The sequence below is a fragment of the Equus quagga genome, chromosome 12 (assembly GCF_021613505.1).
Source record: "Equus quagga isolate Etosha38 chromosome 12, UCLA_HA_Equagga_1.0, whole genome shotgun sequence".
Classification (NCBI taxonomy): Eukaryota; Metazoa; Chordata; class Mammalia; order Perissodactyla; family Equidae; genus Equus; species Equus quagga.
This window is the reverse complement of record NC_060278.1, coordinates 92,912,341-92,925,645: the sequence shown is the minus strand read 5'-3', so window position 1 is coordinate 92,925,645 and position 13,305 is coordinate 92,912,341. Positions and strand designations below refer to the sequence as shown.

Genomic DNA, 13,305 nt, shown 5'->3' with positions numbered 1-13,305 from the left:
AGGTCACCTCTTTTTCTTGTTTCCTAACCCCAGTCTCCTCTGTGCCAGGGCTGGGCTCAGCAGAGGAGATGCCAGTCTCTGCAGGAGAAAGCCCCGCCCCATTTATTCTGCATCCTGAGTCTTGCTGAAGCCAGGGCCACCCGCCAACACCGGGAAGGGCCCGGAAGGAAGCAGCAGAGCCTATACACAAAGCCTACATGTGGGCTATAAAAAGGAGGCCTCTCTGCTTCCCCCAGGATGGGCCTGGTTCCTAGGAGGTGACGAGTGGGGGAGAGAGCTAGTACTTGTGCCTGGGCACACAGCCACTGCAGCCTCTCAAAGGCCAGCCAAGCACCACCTCAAAAGGAACGAGTCTGACAAGGAAGCAAGAGAGAACATTAAGAGCTGAGCCAGGGATGCAAGTGGAGATTCTCTGAGCCCCATCTCCTGGGACCACAGCCTCCCCCAAAAGCAACGGACTCCACCGTCCCCACTGCCTCTTCCCCTAACTCCAGAGTATTCAGGGACCACGCCCTTCTCACACTTCTTTCTCTACCCTCTGGGGGCCAAGGGCACTTCCTAGAGGCCTTCCAGGCATCCATATTCCCCACTCCCTCTGGAGGCCCAGCATACCCAGCAAAGGAGCTCTGGGGAGGAGCTGTGATGAGAAGCATGAGTAGCTCTAACTCTGAGGTAACAGCAGAAAGCTGTGGCCACAACAGACTAGGCTCAGGGGAAGCTTAAGTAGGGGCACGCATGTTGGGAAAAGGTAGGGAGACGATTAGGCAAGGGCACAGCGATACTACCTCAAAGTCTGAATACGAGGATACCTATCTCAAAGACTGCAACTGAGGCAGCCTCCTGACCCACACGGGCAGCAGTCCACTCTGCCACAGCAGCAGAGCCACCCTCACTGCACCCCATGCCCAAGTCACAGGATTTAATTCCTCACTAGCCTCCATTCTCCGAATCCCTCTCCAGCCTAGTTTGCCCAGAGTGTTCAGGCTCTACAGCAGCAGGCTGACCCAGAGCCACCGAGGCCACTCTCTGGGAACAGTGGAGTGGCTTGTCACAGATAGACACATGTAGCGTAAGCGAGAAATGAGCCTGGGTTGCTGTCAGCCACTGAGACAGGGGTCGTGCATATCAGAGACAACCATCCTCTCTCCCGACTGCTAGCAGCCTCTGGCTTGTTTCCTTCACAGCTGTGCCCAGGTCCCGGAATTATGTTTCTGTCTGGCTGTATCTATGTTAACCTTGATGTTCACTCTGGGACCCCACGGTACTTGGCACATCAGCAGATGCCAGAGTCCAAAGCCAGGGAAGCACAAGTTGTGTCTCACTTGTTAGTGTGCCACAGAGACCCAACAAAGCTGGGTTTTTGGGGGTCTGTTTTTTAAGGAAAAAGTAGCTATGGTGATAGGGAAAGCACACGAGGCTAGAGACCTACTGCCTCCGTGAGCAAGTCAGACGTTGGTGTAATCACGTCCAGCTCAGCATGCCTAACACAGTGGCTGGGCCCACAATAAATTGGGACAAACAAGGAACAGACGGACAAATGCATGCGCTAGAGCTACTACCAGGTCTGGAAAGGCCCTTCTCAGAGCACCTAGAGCGCGGAGCCCAGGTTCCCATTTCCCTGGCAGAGGCTCAGGTGCAGTTGTCATCATGAGCCAGGAGAGCAAGTCAGGGCAAGGCTCTTCTGTCCTCTCACCTCAAATCAGCTGCTGCCTTCACCCCCTGCAGGAGTGAGGGAAAGCATCTCGAGGGGGTGCCATGGCAAGATGAGGGCAGCAGAGGATCTAGATGGAGGCATCAAATCCAGTTTGTCCACAGACAGAAGTGTGGGCTGGTCAAACAACACATCTGACCAGAGGGCAGAGTAGAGATCAGATAGCTCTATCCACATAAAAAAACACCTCTGGTCCTCGGGAAGTCCATCTTATTGTCATTTTCTCCAGAGTGGAGGAATAAACTGAGTACTGCCATGGGCATCAGCAATCCTAGGCTCTGGTCCCAGCACTGCCATGAACCTGCTGTGTGACCTTACCCTTGGGGCCTGGGCTTGCTCATCTGTAAGAGAGGTTTAATCATTCCTGTCCTCCCTCAATTCGTGCAGCTGTGGTGGAGCTCAAACAACACAAGAGATGAGAAAATGCTCCGTGAACTCTAATGCACTATTCAAATACCCGATTTTTCCCATGCCCCTGGTCCTCTGTGTACAGACTCAGGGAGTGAACAAAGAAAATGAGTAGGAAACAAACTTCTAGCAGGTTGTCAGAACAGCCACTGGTGGCCAAGCCTGGTGGCAGACAGAAGTGGAGTTCTATAGTTAGTTAAGGGGAAGCACAGGAAACAAATACTTATTAAGAGCCCAAATGCTGTGCTGGGCACTTTCACAGAAAATCTCTTACTCTTTTATATGACCTCATTTGACTACCGTTAATATACAGCTCTGTGAGGAAAAAAATATTTTTACAGCTGAAGATCAGTTTCAGATAGGTTAAAGTAAGCCCAAGGTCACAGAAGAGCTGAAGCTCGAACCCAAATCTGAATGATTTTAGCCACATATCTCTGGTCACTGCAGCCCAATTACTAACGGCTGCTGGCGGCCACTCCTCACCCTTGGCTCTGCCTACAGTCTTGTCACCTGTTACCATGCTGCTCTCAAAGATTTCTCCCAGGGAAGCACGGGCACCATGCTTCTCTGAACAAAGGGCTCCACGAGGAGCACCAGAACATTCCCCTCCTCCTATCCCATGTCCATTTCTCCTACGAGTCTCCTCAAAGTCCCCACTGACTTCTCCAATTCTAAGAGAGGGAGTGGAGAGGGGGAGAAAGTCTCCTATCCTCTAATATCAGGCCTTTGAGACATTAGGCCTCACTTCCTCCAACTTATCCATCTCTAGCCTTCTTGAAGGCACAGAGGAAAGGGCACGGAGTGGGAAGAGATGCCATGAGTTAATGGAGACTGACACGGGTGGTGACAGGAGAGACAGAGGCAGGCCCCACCAATGTGCTCAGATAGCATTTCTCCGGGCTAGACACTCAGAAATAGGCCAACTGACACCTTCATATGATACCAAAGCAGCTGCTTCCAGCCAAGTGCCCTGTCACCTCGCAAATGTCAGCAGTGGGAAACAGCCATGACAAGAGAAGGGCTACTGAGAGCTTTGAGAGAGAGGATAGGTGGGCCTCCTTGTCTCTGAATTACATGGCTTGGTGGCCAGGCACCAGCCCCATCAATACAACAGATGTGTTTGCTCTGTTCCGCTATCAGGTCTTCCTGGGGAACTTAATCCTCATCTTCCTACTTGTTAGAGCTCCCAAATGTTAAGCACTTACACACTGCCCACTCGATGCTAAGCATTTTATGCAAATTCTCATCAAAACCCTTATGAGACGAATGCAGTTTGCTACTAACCCCCTTTCACAGATGAGGAGACCAGAAAGATAAAGTCACACACTCAGGGTCACAGAGCAAGTAAGCTGCACAACAGGATTTTAACCTAGGCAGTCTCAGAGCCCAGATGCTAACCTCCCATGCTCCGCTGTCTCATCCCTCCAGACCCAGCCCCTCTCCTCCACTACCTCTGCATCCCTGCCCTGCCTCAACAAGGTCTTGCCCGTGCTCATCAGCTCTCCTGCAAACTGCAGTAGCTCACTGCCTCCCTCCTCAACAAACATGCAAGACAGCCCCACTTCAGCCTCTGCTCACAGCCGTTGCCTACAGGACAGAGTGTAACCCATAAACACAGCACACCGTGCCCTCCCAAAGCTGCCCCCAACCAGTCCCAGCCTCATCTCTACCACACCGACTGCACTCTCAACCCCCGCACAGTCATCCCAGTGCCTCAGCCTGGGCACAGGCAAGTTCCTCAATAGGTGCAGCTCATAGGTCACCTCCCCTGTGAAGCTGTCCCTGGCTCTCTCCTCTCAACCCCCAGCTTGCTAAGCAGAGCTCGGTACTCTGCCCTCACAGAGCTCTTTGTGCACACCTTTATTATGGCACGTAACACATGGGGTTATAATTACATGTTCCCAAATCTGTCTCTTCCAAGAGTCTGGGAGTTCCTCAATGGCACAGACCACGTCTTATTCATCTTTTGAACCCTCAGTGCCCAGTACTGGGTAAACAGGAGGTGTTCAAACAATATTAATTGAACAAATAAACGTCCCTCATTTCAAGGGGTTACCCAAAACAAGGTTAGTGGCGAAGATCTCTAACCAGTGACTCAAGACTGTGCATCATGTACGTGTACTGTACGTGTATGTGTACGCGTACACACACAGACACACACGGAGAAGCTAGAGGTGGGTGGGGGCCCCTATGCTGGCAATGCTCAGCTTTTCCAGTCATCTCTGAAGCAGGCCCCTTTCCTAGGTTCACAGGAAAGAGAGCCCCAGCTGGACAGGGCGCCTGGCATGGCTGGTCTGGAAACCCACACACACATCAGGGCAAGCTTGGGGTACTGAGGAAACACTAAGAGGTCTGACTTCCCCTGGAAAAACTGCGGTCAGACAGGAAACACACAGGCGGGGATGGCTAGCTCTGGAGATCCGGACACGTGCTCTTGCCCCTCTCCCACTGGGAGCAACCAGCCAGCAGAAAGAAAACCCCTGATGACACCGTGCCTCCTGCTTCAGGTACCTTGGGCCTAGCCCTCAGAGTAGGCCTCGTGGTCTGTCTCCTCACTATTCTGACAGCCACGGGGGTCAAGCCTCAGATAGCAGGTCCCACTATCACTTCCTCTCTGAGCCTACCTGCCTTGTCCAAGCGACTTTGCTTTCTTCTGCCACCCCAACCCCACTGTGTACAACTTGGAATTGTCAATGTCTGTTTCAGTTTGGAATTGTCACTGTCTGTTTTAGTTTCCCTGAGGGCAAGGACCTGTTTTCATTTACTGCCTAAGGGGGCCTAACATCTAGAAGAGTATCTACAGAAGGATCAAAGATGAAAGCCTGTGGCTCCAAAAGTCCTCACAGACGTGCTTGGCTTGCGTTCAGAGCCCTCCAGAGTCTCCACCCAGGCCACTGTGCCCACAATGGCCCTTGAGTGAACCATCACTCTAGAAGGCACCAGAAAGAAAAGAACCTAGAGGGGCCGTGGCTGTCTGTAATGTACGGTCTGAGCATGAAGGTTTCTCCTCACAGAGGAGCAACACAGACCAGAGGGACAAGGGGCCTGAGAGTAGAGTCCTCTTGGGACTGGTCAGCCAGCCACTGGCTGGGTCCAGCTGAGACTGCCACATACCAGCACTATTACCTGTGGCATAATTCACTTCCTGCATTTCCATTTCCTCGCCTGTAAAATGTGATGGTACTCGAGACCACCCCTCAGGGACCCTGTGACGATTAGCCAAGCAAACACAATGAAAAGTCTCCGAAGCACACAGCAGGAAGGTTTGTATTCACTTATGTCAGTATCTGCAACATAAAAAAACAAACATCGACCTGGTTCCTGTCATACCACCATGGCAACAGGCACCAAAGCACTTCCCCACCCCTCTCTTGAGCCAAACTACCTCCCAAGAAATCAGCAGGTGCCAGTCCCATTTCACAAGTGGTAAAGTGAGAGGGCTCAGAGTCAGGCCAGAAGCAGGTCTATACACAAGTGCTGTGCACGTTCATTGAACCACACCAGCTCTCCTTCAGGGCCACGGACACCCTGAGGATAGCAAAAGTCTCTCTCTCTTTGCTCGGGCTAAAGGCACCGCATGGTACCCGGCAAGGTCAGCAGGAAAAGGTCAGGCACCTGAGGCACCTGGGCGCAGGACACAGATGGCAACCCAACCTTCCTCAGGGCCTACAGAGGGGGGCTGTGAGGCTCACAACCACTACCAAGGTGTGCCCAGGAAGGGGCAGAAGTGGGGCAGCTTCACTGGGAGGCTCCATCTGCAAGGTCTGAACTCCACGCAAGCATCTACTAGCCTTTTTACCAGACTCCTTCAATCCAAGCCTCCAAAACCAAAGGGCCAGGGTGACTTCTATGCCCTTTGCTACGCTCCAGGCCTCTCAAATCCCAGCTAACTGATGAGATCAATGAATTCGTACCCCTCTGGCTGACCCACCTTGGGGGCTCGGTCAACAGGTCCTCTGCATTCCTGTCTCCATCCCCCAAAGACCTGAGACACAGTAGACTAAACTCTTCCCTCTCCAGACCCCATCCTTCTATTCAGGCCCCAACATACAAATAAGAAAGTCATAGCTAGAAGTCAGATGTGCACATATCCGTACACTCACTCTATACACTGTTCTACGTGGTAGGTGGGTGGGTAAGTAGATGGGTTGGGGCAAAACAAAACCATTTCCTCCCCTTTTCTGGGTAGCGATCTAAGCAAAATGTGAACTTGCTCCCCATCCTCCTTCCTTCCTGCACCCTCACCCTCTCGGACAGCCACACTCGTCGTCCCTCAACATTCCCAGTCCAGGGTCTAGGAGGGCAGTCACAGTCTATTATTGTTATTGTCATTATTGATAACAGTTCACATTTATTCAACATTTACAACACCAGGCACTATGCTATGTGTGTTACATCAACTCTCATTTAATCCCCAGAGCAACCATATATACTTCCATTTTACAGATGAGGAAACTAAGGCTCAGAGAAGGTAAGGAACCAGCCAGGGGACACCCAACTAATATATGGGCTTCAAATCCCACCTTGGCTTCAACCACCGTGCTGCACCTATTGGCTGCTGGTCTGAAACGCAGCCTGTTATCCAGGAGATTTCTATCTGGGAACCTCCAGCCAGTGCTGCCAATTCAGCAGAGCACAGGGAGCACCAGAGAAGCAAGGGGCCATGCCTGGAGTCGATGCCTGGGTGAAGTTCCCAGAACTATCTCAGCCCTCTGCAGTGTCTGTCCTTCCTCCACTTTGGAATCCAGTTTCTCAAATCACTAAAATTTTCTCCCAATGGCTGACAGGGCCGATGCGGGCATGGAGGAAGGCAGCTGCCATCTCTAAGTTCAGCAACTGTGTCAGATCTGGAGTTTGCAGTTGAGGATGGCTGCCTCACCACAAGACCTTCCTTCCTCCCAATCTCCTCACCCATCTATATGCATGCACACCATACCCAAGGAGGTCTGTAGGACCTTCCCTTGGGGGTCTCACTTCCTGACCCTCCTTCCTCCACACAGACCTAGTTCTGAGCCTGGTTTTCTCTAACACCAGTCTCTGGGGGTCCCTGCAGGAAGCAACCCACAGCCTGGCGTTGCAGACACATCATCTCTCACCCTTGGAGGCGGGGGAATGGAGGGCAAAGCTGGGTGCCCATCCGGTCACAGCACAGGCACGTGCTAAGTGGAATAACACTCTGAAAGATCTGGGGCTTTTCAAACTCTCTCTTCCCAACTGAGACCTGCACAAAGGCAGCCAAGCTCAGGCCTGGGAAGGCAAAGAGGCAGGAAACCAAGAGTAGCCGCTCCCTGCAGGCATGGGACACAGGACGCAGGACACAAAGGGCTAGACCTCAAACTGGCTGCCAGCTCTTGAAAAGAGTACCTGACTCCAAGGCACTGAGGCTGGCCTTTCTGGGACCAGCCTCCAAGGGCAAGAGGAGCCTGGCCCCTTAACCAAGGGTCCCTGCCCTGGCTTTGGATGTCTCTGCCCACTCACAGAGAGCAATTTCAAGACAAAAGCGGCAGCGGGAAAGGCCGCCTCTGCCTTCTCTCAGGCTTCTCCAAACCAAACTGGACGACTTTCCTTTCTCCCCTGGAGGGAATCGAGTAGGCCCAGCTCCAAAACCAGCCCTACCTCGACATCTGCCTAAGTCCTACTTCGGGAACCCAAAGCTTCCTTTGCAAAGAAGAGCTCAGCCTGGGGGTCCGGCGGCTTTCACCAAGAATGCACTTTTTGGAGAAAGGGTGGTGAGAGGTGACCGTCCGGTCTGGCCCAGGTCCTAGGGAGAGTGGGGGACACTGCCATGGCTCCCCTCGCCTCGGCAGACACCACTCCTGGGGTGTGGGGGACTTGATGCCTGCCCTGCTGGTCTCCAATCCGCTAGGATCTTCAGGCCTCCGCGCAAAGCGCCTGGAACACTCCCCCCTAGCTGGGGGAGGGGGTGTTGTCAGGTGATCAGAGACCCGGATGCCCCCCGCCCCCGGTGACCACCCGGCACGGGGCGGGGGCGGGGCCCGGAGGGTGCGGGGAGGGCCCGAAAGTTGGGCCAAGTCACTCGGGCGGCGGGCCGGGGCGCGCGGGAGCCGAGCGCGGACCCCCGCCGCCCCCGCGCGCACCGAGGGCCCGGGGCGGGGGCGCACTTACTGGCCCCCTCGATCTTATCCGCGCCGCGGCTCCACGTGATCTGCCGCGTCTCCAGCTTGACCTGGAAGGTCTTCCGCTCGGGCCGCTGCGACTTCTTGGAGTAGAACAAAGTCATGACGGTGCCCACCTCGAGGCTGCGGCAGAGGTGCAGCACCTCGGCGTCCGAGGGCGCGCCGGGCCCGCAGCCGTTAGCGCAGGGGGACGCGGCGCCGGCCATGGCTCCGGCACGGGGGGCGGCAGGGGCGGCGGAGGCCCGGCCGGGGAAGCAGGCGGCGGCGACGGCTGCGGCGGCGGGCGAGCGGGCCCCAGCGGCGGCTCCTGCGGGCGGAGACGGGGCGGGGCCTGAGCGGGGGGCGGGGTGCCTGCAGGCCCCGCCCCAGCCCGCGCGCCGGGAACAAAGGCGCCCGCGCGCCGTGGGGAGGACCCCCACCCGCCGCGCCTGCGCCCCGCGACCCCCGGACAGGCCCGGGGCGCAATGGCGGCGGGCGCGCGCGCAGGCGCGCGCGAAGCTGGCGGCTGACCAGCGTGTCCTCCGTCCTGCGGAGCTTCCTCGAGCGGCTCCGGACACAGCCCGGCGGCCTCGGCCGGCCCGTCACGCGCGGCAGCCCCGCGCCGGCCCGCCAGTCAGTCGCACATGCACAGGCGGCCGCCCAGCCCGCCGTCCCGCACAGGCCCAGCCGCAGCCGTTTCCTCAACCCCGCTCGCCCGAGCGCCGCCCGCGCCGCGACGGGGAGGAGAGGTGAGGATGCGGAGCGTCGCCCCCGGGCCCGCCGGCCAAACCCAGTTACCTGGGCGCGCTGCCCGGCGGAGGGAGCCAGGCCAGGCCGGGCCGCCTCACACCCGCGGCGGCGGCGGCGGCGGTGGCGGCGGGTCCTCCGCGCGCCCTCTTCGGGGAGGGGCGGGGGCGGGGCAGCCTGCGGATTGGCCGGCGGGCTCTGATGGACAGCAGGTCTGTCCCGCCCCTCTCCTCTAGTCGTGCGGGGCTGGCCCGCAGGCCGCTCCTGGGACGGCCGGACCCACGGCTGTCCAGGGCTTGGCGCCTGTGTGGCCTTCGAGGTTCCCGTCATTCGGAGAAGCCCCCCAGGCCTGAGGTCCCCGGCAGGGCCTTTAGACCTGCGGCCCTCGGTGGCCTTCGTCTCTGCCCCTCGCAGGGGCCACTGCCCGCCCACCTCCCGCTCTGTCTCCACGCGGCAGGCTGTGGGCTCAGGCCCTGCCTCACCGCTCTCCTCTTGCAAATGCTCTTCCGAGCTTTGGTTTTCCTGGCCTGACTCCCCTCGTTTTCCTCCTCTCTCTCTGGCGGCTGCCTTTCGGCCTCAGAAGCCTCTCTTCCTCTGGGCTGGGTCCTGCGCCGGTTCCCAGGGCGACCTGACCTTTCCCGTGGCTTCGCCCCCCACCGAGACGCCCTCAGCGCCAGATCTGTATCTCCCTTGCATCCCACTGCCTGCTCCACGTCCCCGCTTGACACGCGCGCCTCGCCGCCCTCCTCCAACTGCTCCTCCCACAGCCTTCACTTTCTCACAACAAGGCGTAAACTCCTCTGAGGTGCTTAGGCTGAAACCCTTCGGAGATAAGCTTGATTCCTGTCTCTGCCTCAACCCCACGGCAATCCATTAAGGCTGGTTCACGCTACCTTCAGATATCTCCACTCCGCCCACAAGCCCAAGGCCCATCTTCTCACCCAGTCTATTTACCCTTCTTGGTCTTGCCTGCATCTGTTCTCCATGCTTTAATCTTAAAAGTGAAATTAAATCACGATCCCCTACCGCTGTCCTCAAACCTTCCATGACTGCCCATTGCACATAAAATCCACTCTCCCTACCTGGCCCAGCTGGTCCTGTATGGTCTGGCCCCTTTCTCTCTCTCCCGCTTCATCTCTCACCGCCTCCCCTTCACTCTCCACTCTCTAGCTACAAGGGCTTTTTATGGTTATTTGAATGATTCACGCTCTTTGTCTTCCTGAAGCCATTCTCTAGACTCACTCCTGCAAGCTGGCTGCCCCTGTCACATTGCTTCCCTTATCACAGAGCACCGCCCAAACTGAAAACACCTGTGGTCACGGTGGAGCCAGGCTGACAGATGTTGAGCCAGACAGAGCAGAACAACTTACTGCATTTCAGAGCTGCGAGGCCCAGCAGAGCGCCCAGCTGATGCCAGAGAAAGATCCAGGTTTCCTGGAGTCTGTGAGTATAGGAGTGTGTGGTCGGGCAGCCTACCCAGCTGAGTGGTGTAGTGTCTGGGGCTGCCTCTGACTTTGTCTTGATGTGGGGGGGGGGGGGGTGTGTGTGTGTTGATTCCCTCAGGTGCGGCCCGGCCCGTAAGAGGCTGAGAACCTCAAGTTGAGACGCTTGTGCTAATAGGCTTCAGCCACCTAAGGGAAGGTGGACTGGCTGAGGCGGACTGCCACCTAGTGACAGGCCTTTAAAATGGGAGGTAGGGAACTAAAGTTGACCTAATGCACCCCCAGCGCTATAAGGCGTACACATGTGGTCACACCTGATCCTCATAATTACTGTTTAATCAGGGATTATTGTCCCCAATTTACTGATGAGGAAACTGAGATTCAGAGAAGTTCTACAACTTGCCCCAAGACTGCGTAACTAATAAATGGGGATTTGAACCCAAGTCTGTGTAACTCCATGCATTTTCTGCCTCACAAGAGAGCCACTGGCTTAAATAGGTCCTTGTGTTCTGTACCCAGTGGGCACAGAGGCTAGCTGGCTAATCAGGATGGGTCGGGGAGGCCCTAGGCATGGCTGGCCCTAGGCACAGGGAACTTGGCAGAACATGAGTGCTCATAGAGTGTGGCTTGGGCAGGCTTGGGCTTAAAGTGATGCTGCCCCTGTATGTGGCCCCTGAGCATCCCTGTGCTACGTATTGGCGCTATGAGTTGGGAGAACAAGAGAAACCCAGCACCAGCCCTCCAGGAATTCACAGACATTAAACAGATAAACACTCTGTTATGTAGGGACAATTGTGATGGGGGCTAGAAGCAAAAGAACAGAGAGCTATTAGATAAAACTTTAGGGAGACCTACTTCAGATCTAGTAGACTAGGAAGACTTCTCCAGAACTCAGCAGAGGCCTAAAGGATGTAAGTGGCTAGGTGAATTATCAGAGGTGGGTTGGAGGAAAGTACTTTACAGACATAGGTAACAGCATTTACAAAGACCCTGAAGCCAGCAAGAGCTTAGTGAGTTGAGGAATAGAAAGGAGGCTGGTTTGCTAAGCAAGGGGGAGCATGGGAGGTGATGAGGCCAGGAAGACGGGTAGGGGCCCCTCTCTGCTTATCTGGCTTTGTCCATCTTTCCAGGAGGCCCCCTCCTAAGTGTTACAACCCTTGTTTAACTTCTGGTGCCTACTTGGGCAGCCTGTGGACCGTGATGCACTTTTAAAATCTATTTCTCCATTTTCTGGTAGCTTCCCGACATGCAGCCCATGCTTCCTTGCTTTTGCTTTTGCCTCCGGAGCCAGGCCCCCAGGGGGTCCAGAAATCCCTGCCAACAGGAGCTCATGTTTTCAGTCTTCTGCCAGGCCCTTAATCAGGAAACAGGGCCCCATTTCCTCCTGGGACTTCTGAGCCAGCATCCCAGGCCTCAGGTGCCTCCCTCCAGCAAAGGAGGTTCAGGAAAAGCAGGTCGCACAGAGGGTGTGGCTAGTATGGGCTTCCCCCAGCTCAGCATGTATATATGGATACGTGGGTGTAACTGGCAGTGCGTGCAGCTGTGCTGGCTGGGAGGGAGCAGCCCAGCACCCACACAAAGCACACGCCCTGACGTTACCCAGGCTAGCCCTCTTGGGCCTATTTCTGTCAACACTCATGCTTCAACATGCTCTGGCCTACACCACACCTGTCCTGGAGTCTGGGGAGGAGTCCCAGCCCAAAGCCCCTCTGGGCCTGACCTCACAGGTGTTTTTTTAATTTTATTTACTGAACACTTAGAACAGCACTTGGCATGTTGTACGCCGTATGTAACTGCTTTACCCATGTTAGCTCGCTCACTTCTCATTACAGCACAATGAGATACGTACTCTTATTATCCCCATTTTACAGATGAGGAAACTGAGGCATGGAGAGATTAAGAGATATGCTCATGGACACACTAAGAGGTGGCAGAGATGGGATTCAAACCCAGGCAACCCGGCTGCAGAGTCAATGCTGTGTTCCCTCCCACATAGATGTGAACATTTTATTATGTATCCTCACCTTTCCCCTAATACCCCTTCCTGATGTGTTTTCTACTTTTATTTATTTGGTTAAATGTTGTCACAAGTTGGGTTCTTTGGGAGGCAGACTCTGTGACAGAGGTTGGTGTGAAGAACGTTTATTAAGGAGTGCCCTTGGGATCGACACTGTGGAAGAGAGAGGAAGGAGGCAGGAGGGGGCACAGGGAGAAGTTAAGCTGTGATACAGCCCTGATGACAGCCTCAGCCAGCCCCTAGGGAGCTCTGTGATCCCATGCTGGCTTGAAATGGCTGGGCCTTCACAGCCCCAGGTCAGTCAGCCATTGGATGTGGGCTGCCCTGGGAAGAGCACAGCCTCTGCTGGACGGCTCTCTGCAACTGAGGTGATCTTAGGGGGGTGACAGGTCTCCCAGTAGTTGGAGCAACAAGTGCGTCCCTGAAGGGGAATCTGAGTGGTACATCACTGTGCCCGCCACAAATGTATTCTTTTCCAGTCCTTTAAAAAAAGTTTAGAGGGAGGCCAGCCCAGTGGTGCAGCAGTTAAGTTCGTACCTTCCACTTTGACAGCCCGGGTTCACTAGTTCAGATCCTGGGTGCAGACCTACACACCACTTGGCAAGCCATGCTGTGACAGGCGTCCCACATATAAAGTAGAGGAAGATGGGCACGGATGTTAGCTCAGGGCTAATCTTCCTCAGCAAAAAAAAAGGAGGATTGGCAGCAGATGTTAGCTCAGGGCTGATGTTCCTCAAAAATAAATAAATAAAAATAAAAAAAAGTGTAGAGCACTTACAGGACAAAAATACTGTATTTTAGAAATGGGATATACTTTTATAAGAAGGAGGAATATAATATGGTTAGTATGGATTGCCATGGCTG

At 55.1% G+C, this 13,305-nt stretch overlaps 1 protein-coding gene across 3 annotated transcripts in view; it reads right to left on the bottom strand.

Moving 5' to 3' along the window:
- PLCG1 (phospholipase C gamma 1) overlaps positions 1 to 8,871 on the bottom strand; it is a 35,046-nt gene extending 26,175 nt beyond the window's left edge. Inside the window, exons 1-2 of one of the 3 annotated variants that reach the window (XM_046679558.1) lie at positions 8,767 to 8,871; positions 8,246 to 8,563 (exon numbers count right to left, since the gene is read on the bottom strand). In XM_046679558.1, coding sequence (XP_046535514.1) covers positions 8,246 to 8,462 — 217 coding nt within the window. In that variant the 5' untranslated portion in view covers positions 8,463 to 8,563; positions 8,767 to 8,871. Of the gene's footprint in view, positions 1 to 8,245; positions 8,645 to 8,766 lie in introns of those variants that run through there. The other 2 variants (XM_046679556.1, XM_046679557.1) reach the window with 2 other exon arrangements.
- Positions 8,872 to 13,305: the final 4,434 nt, after the last annotated feature.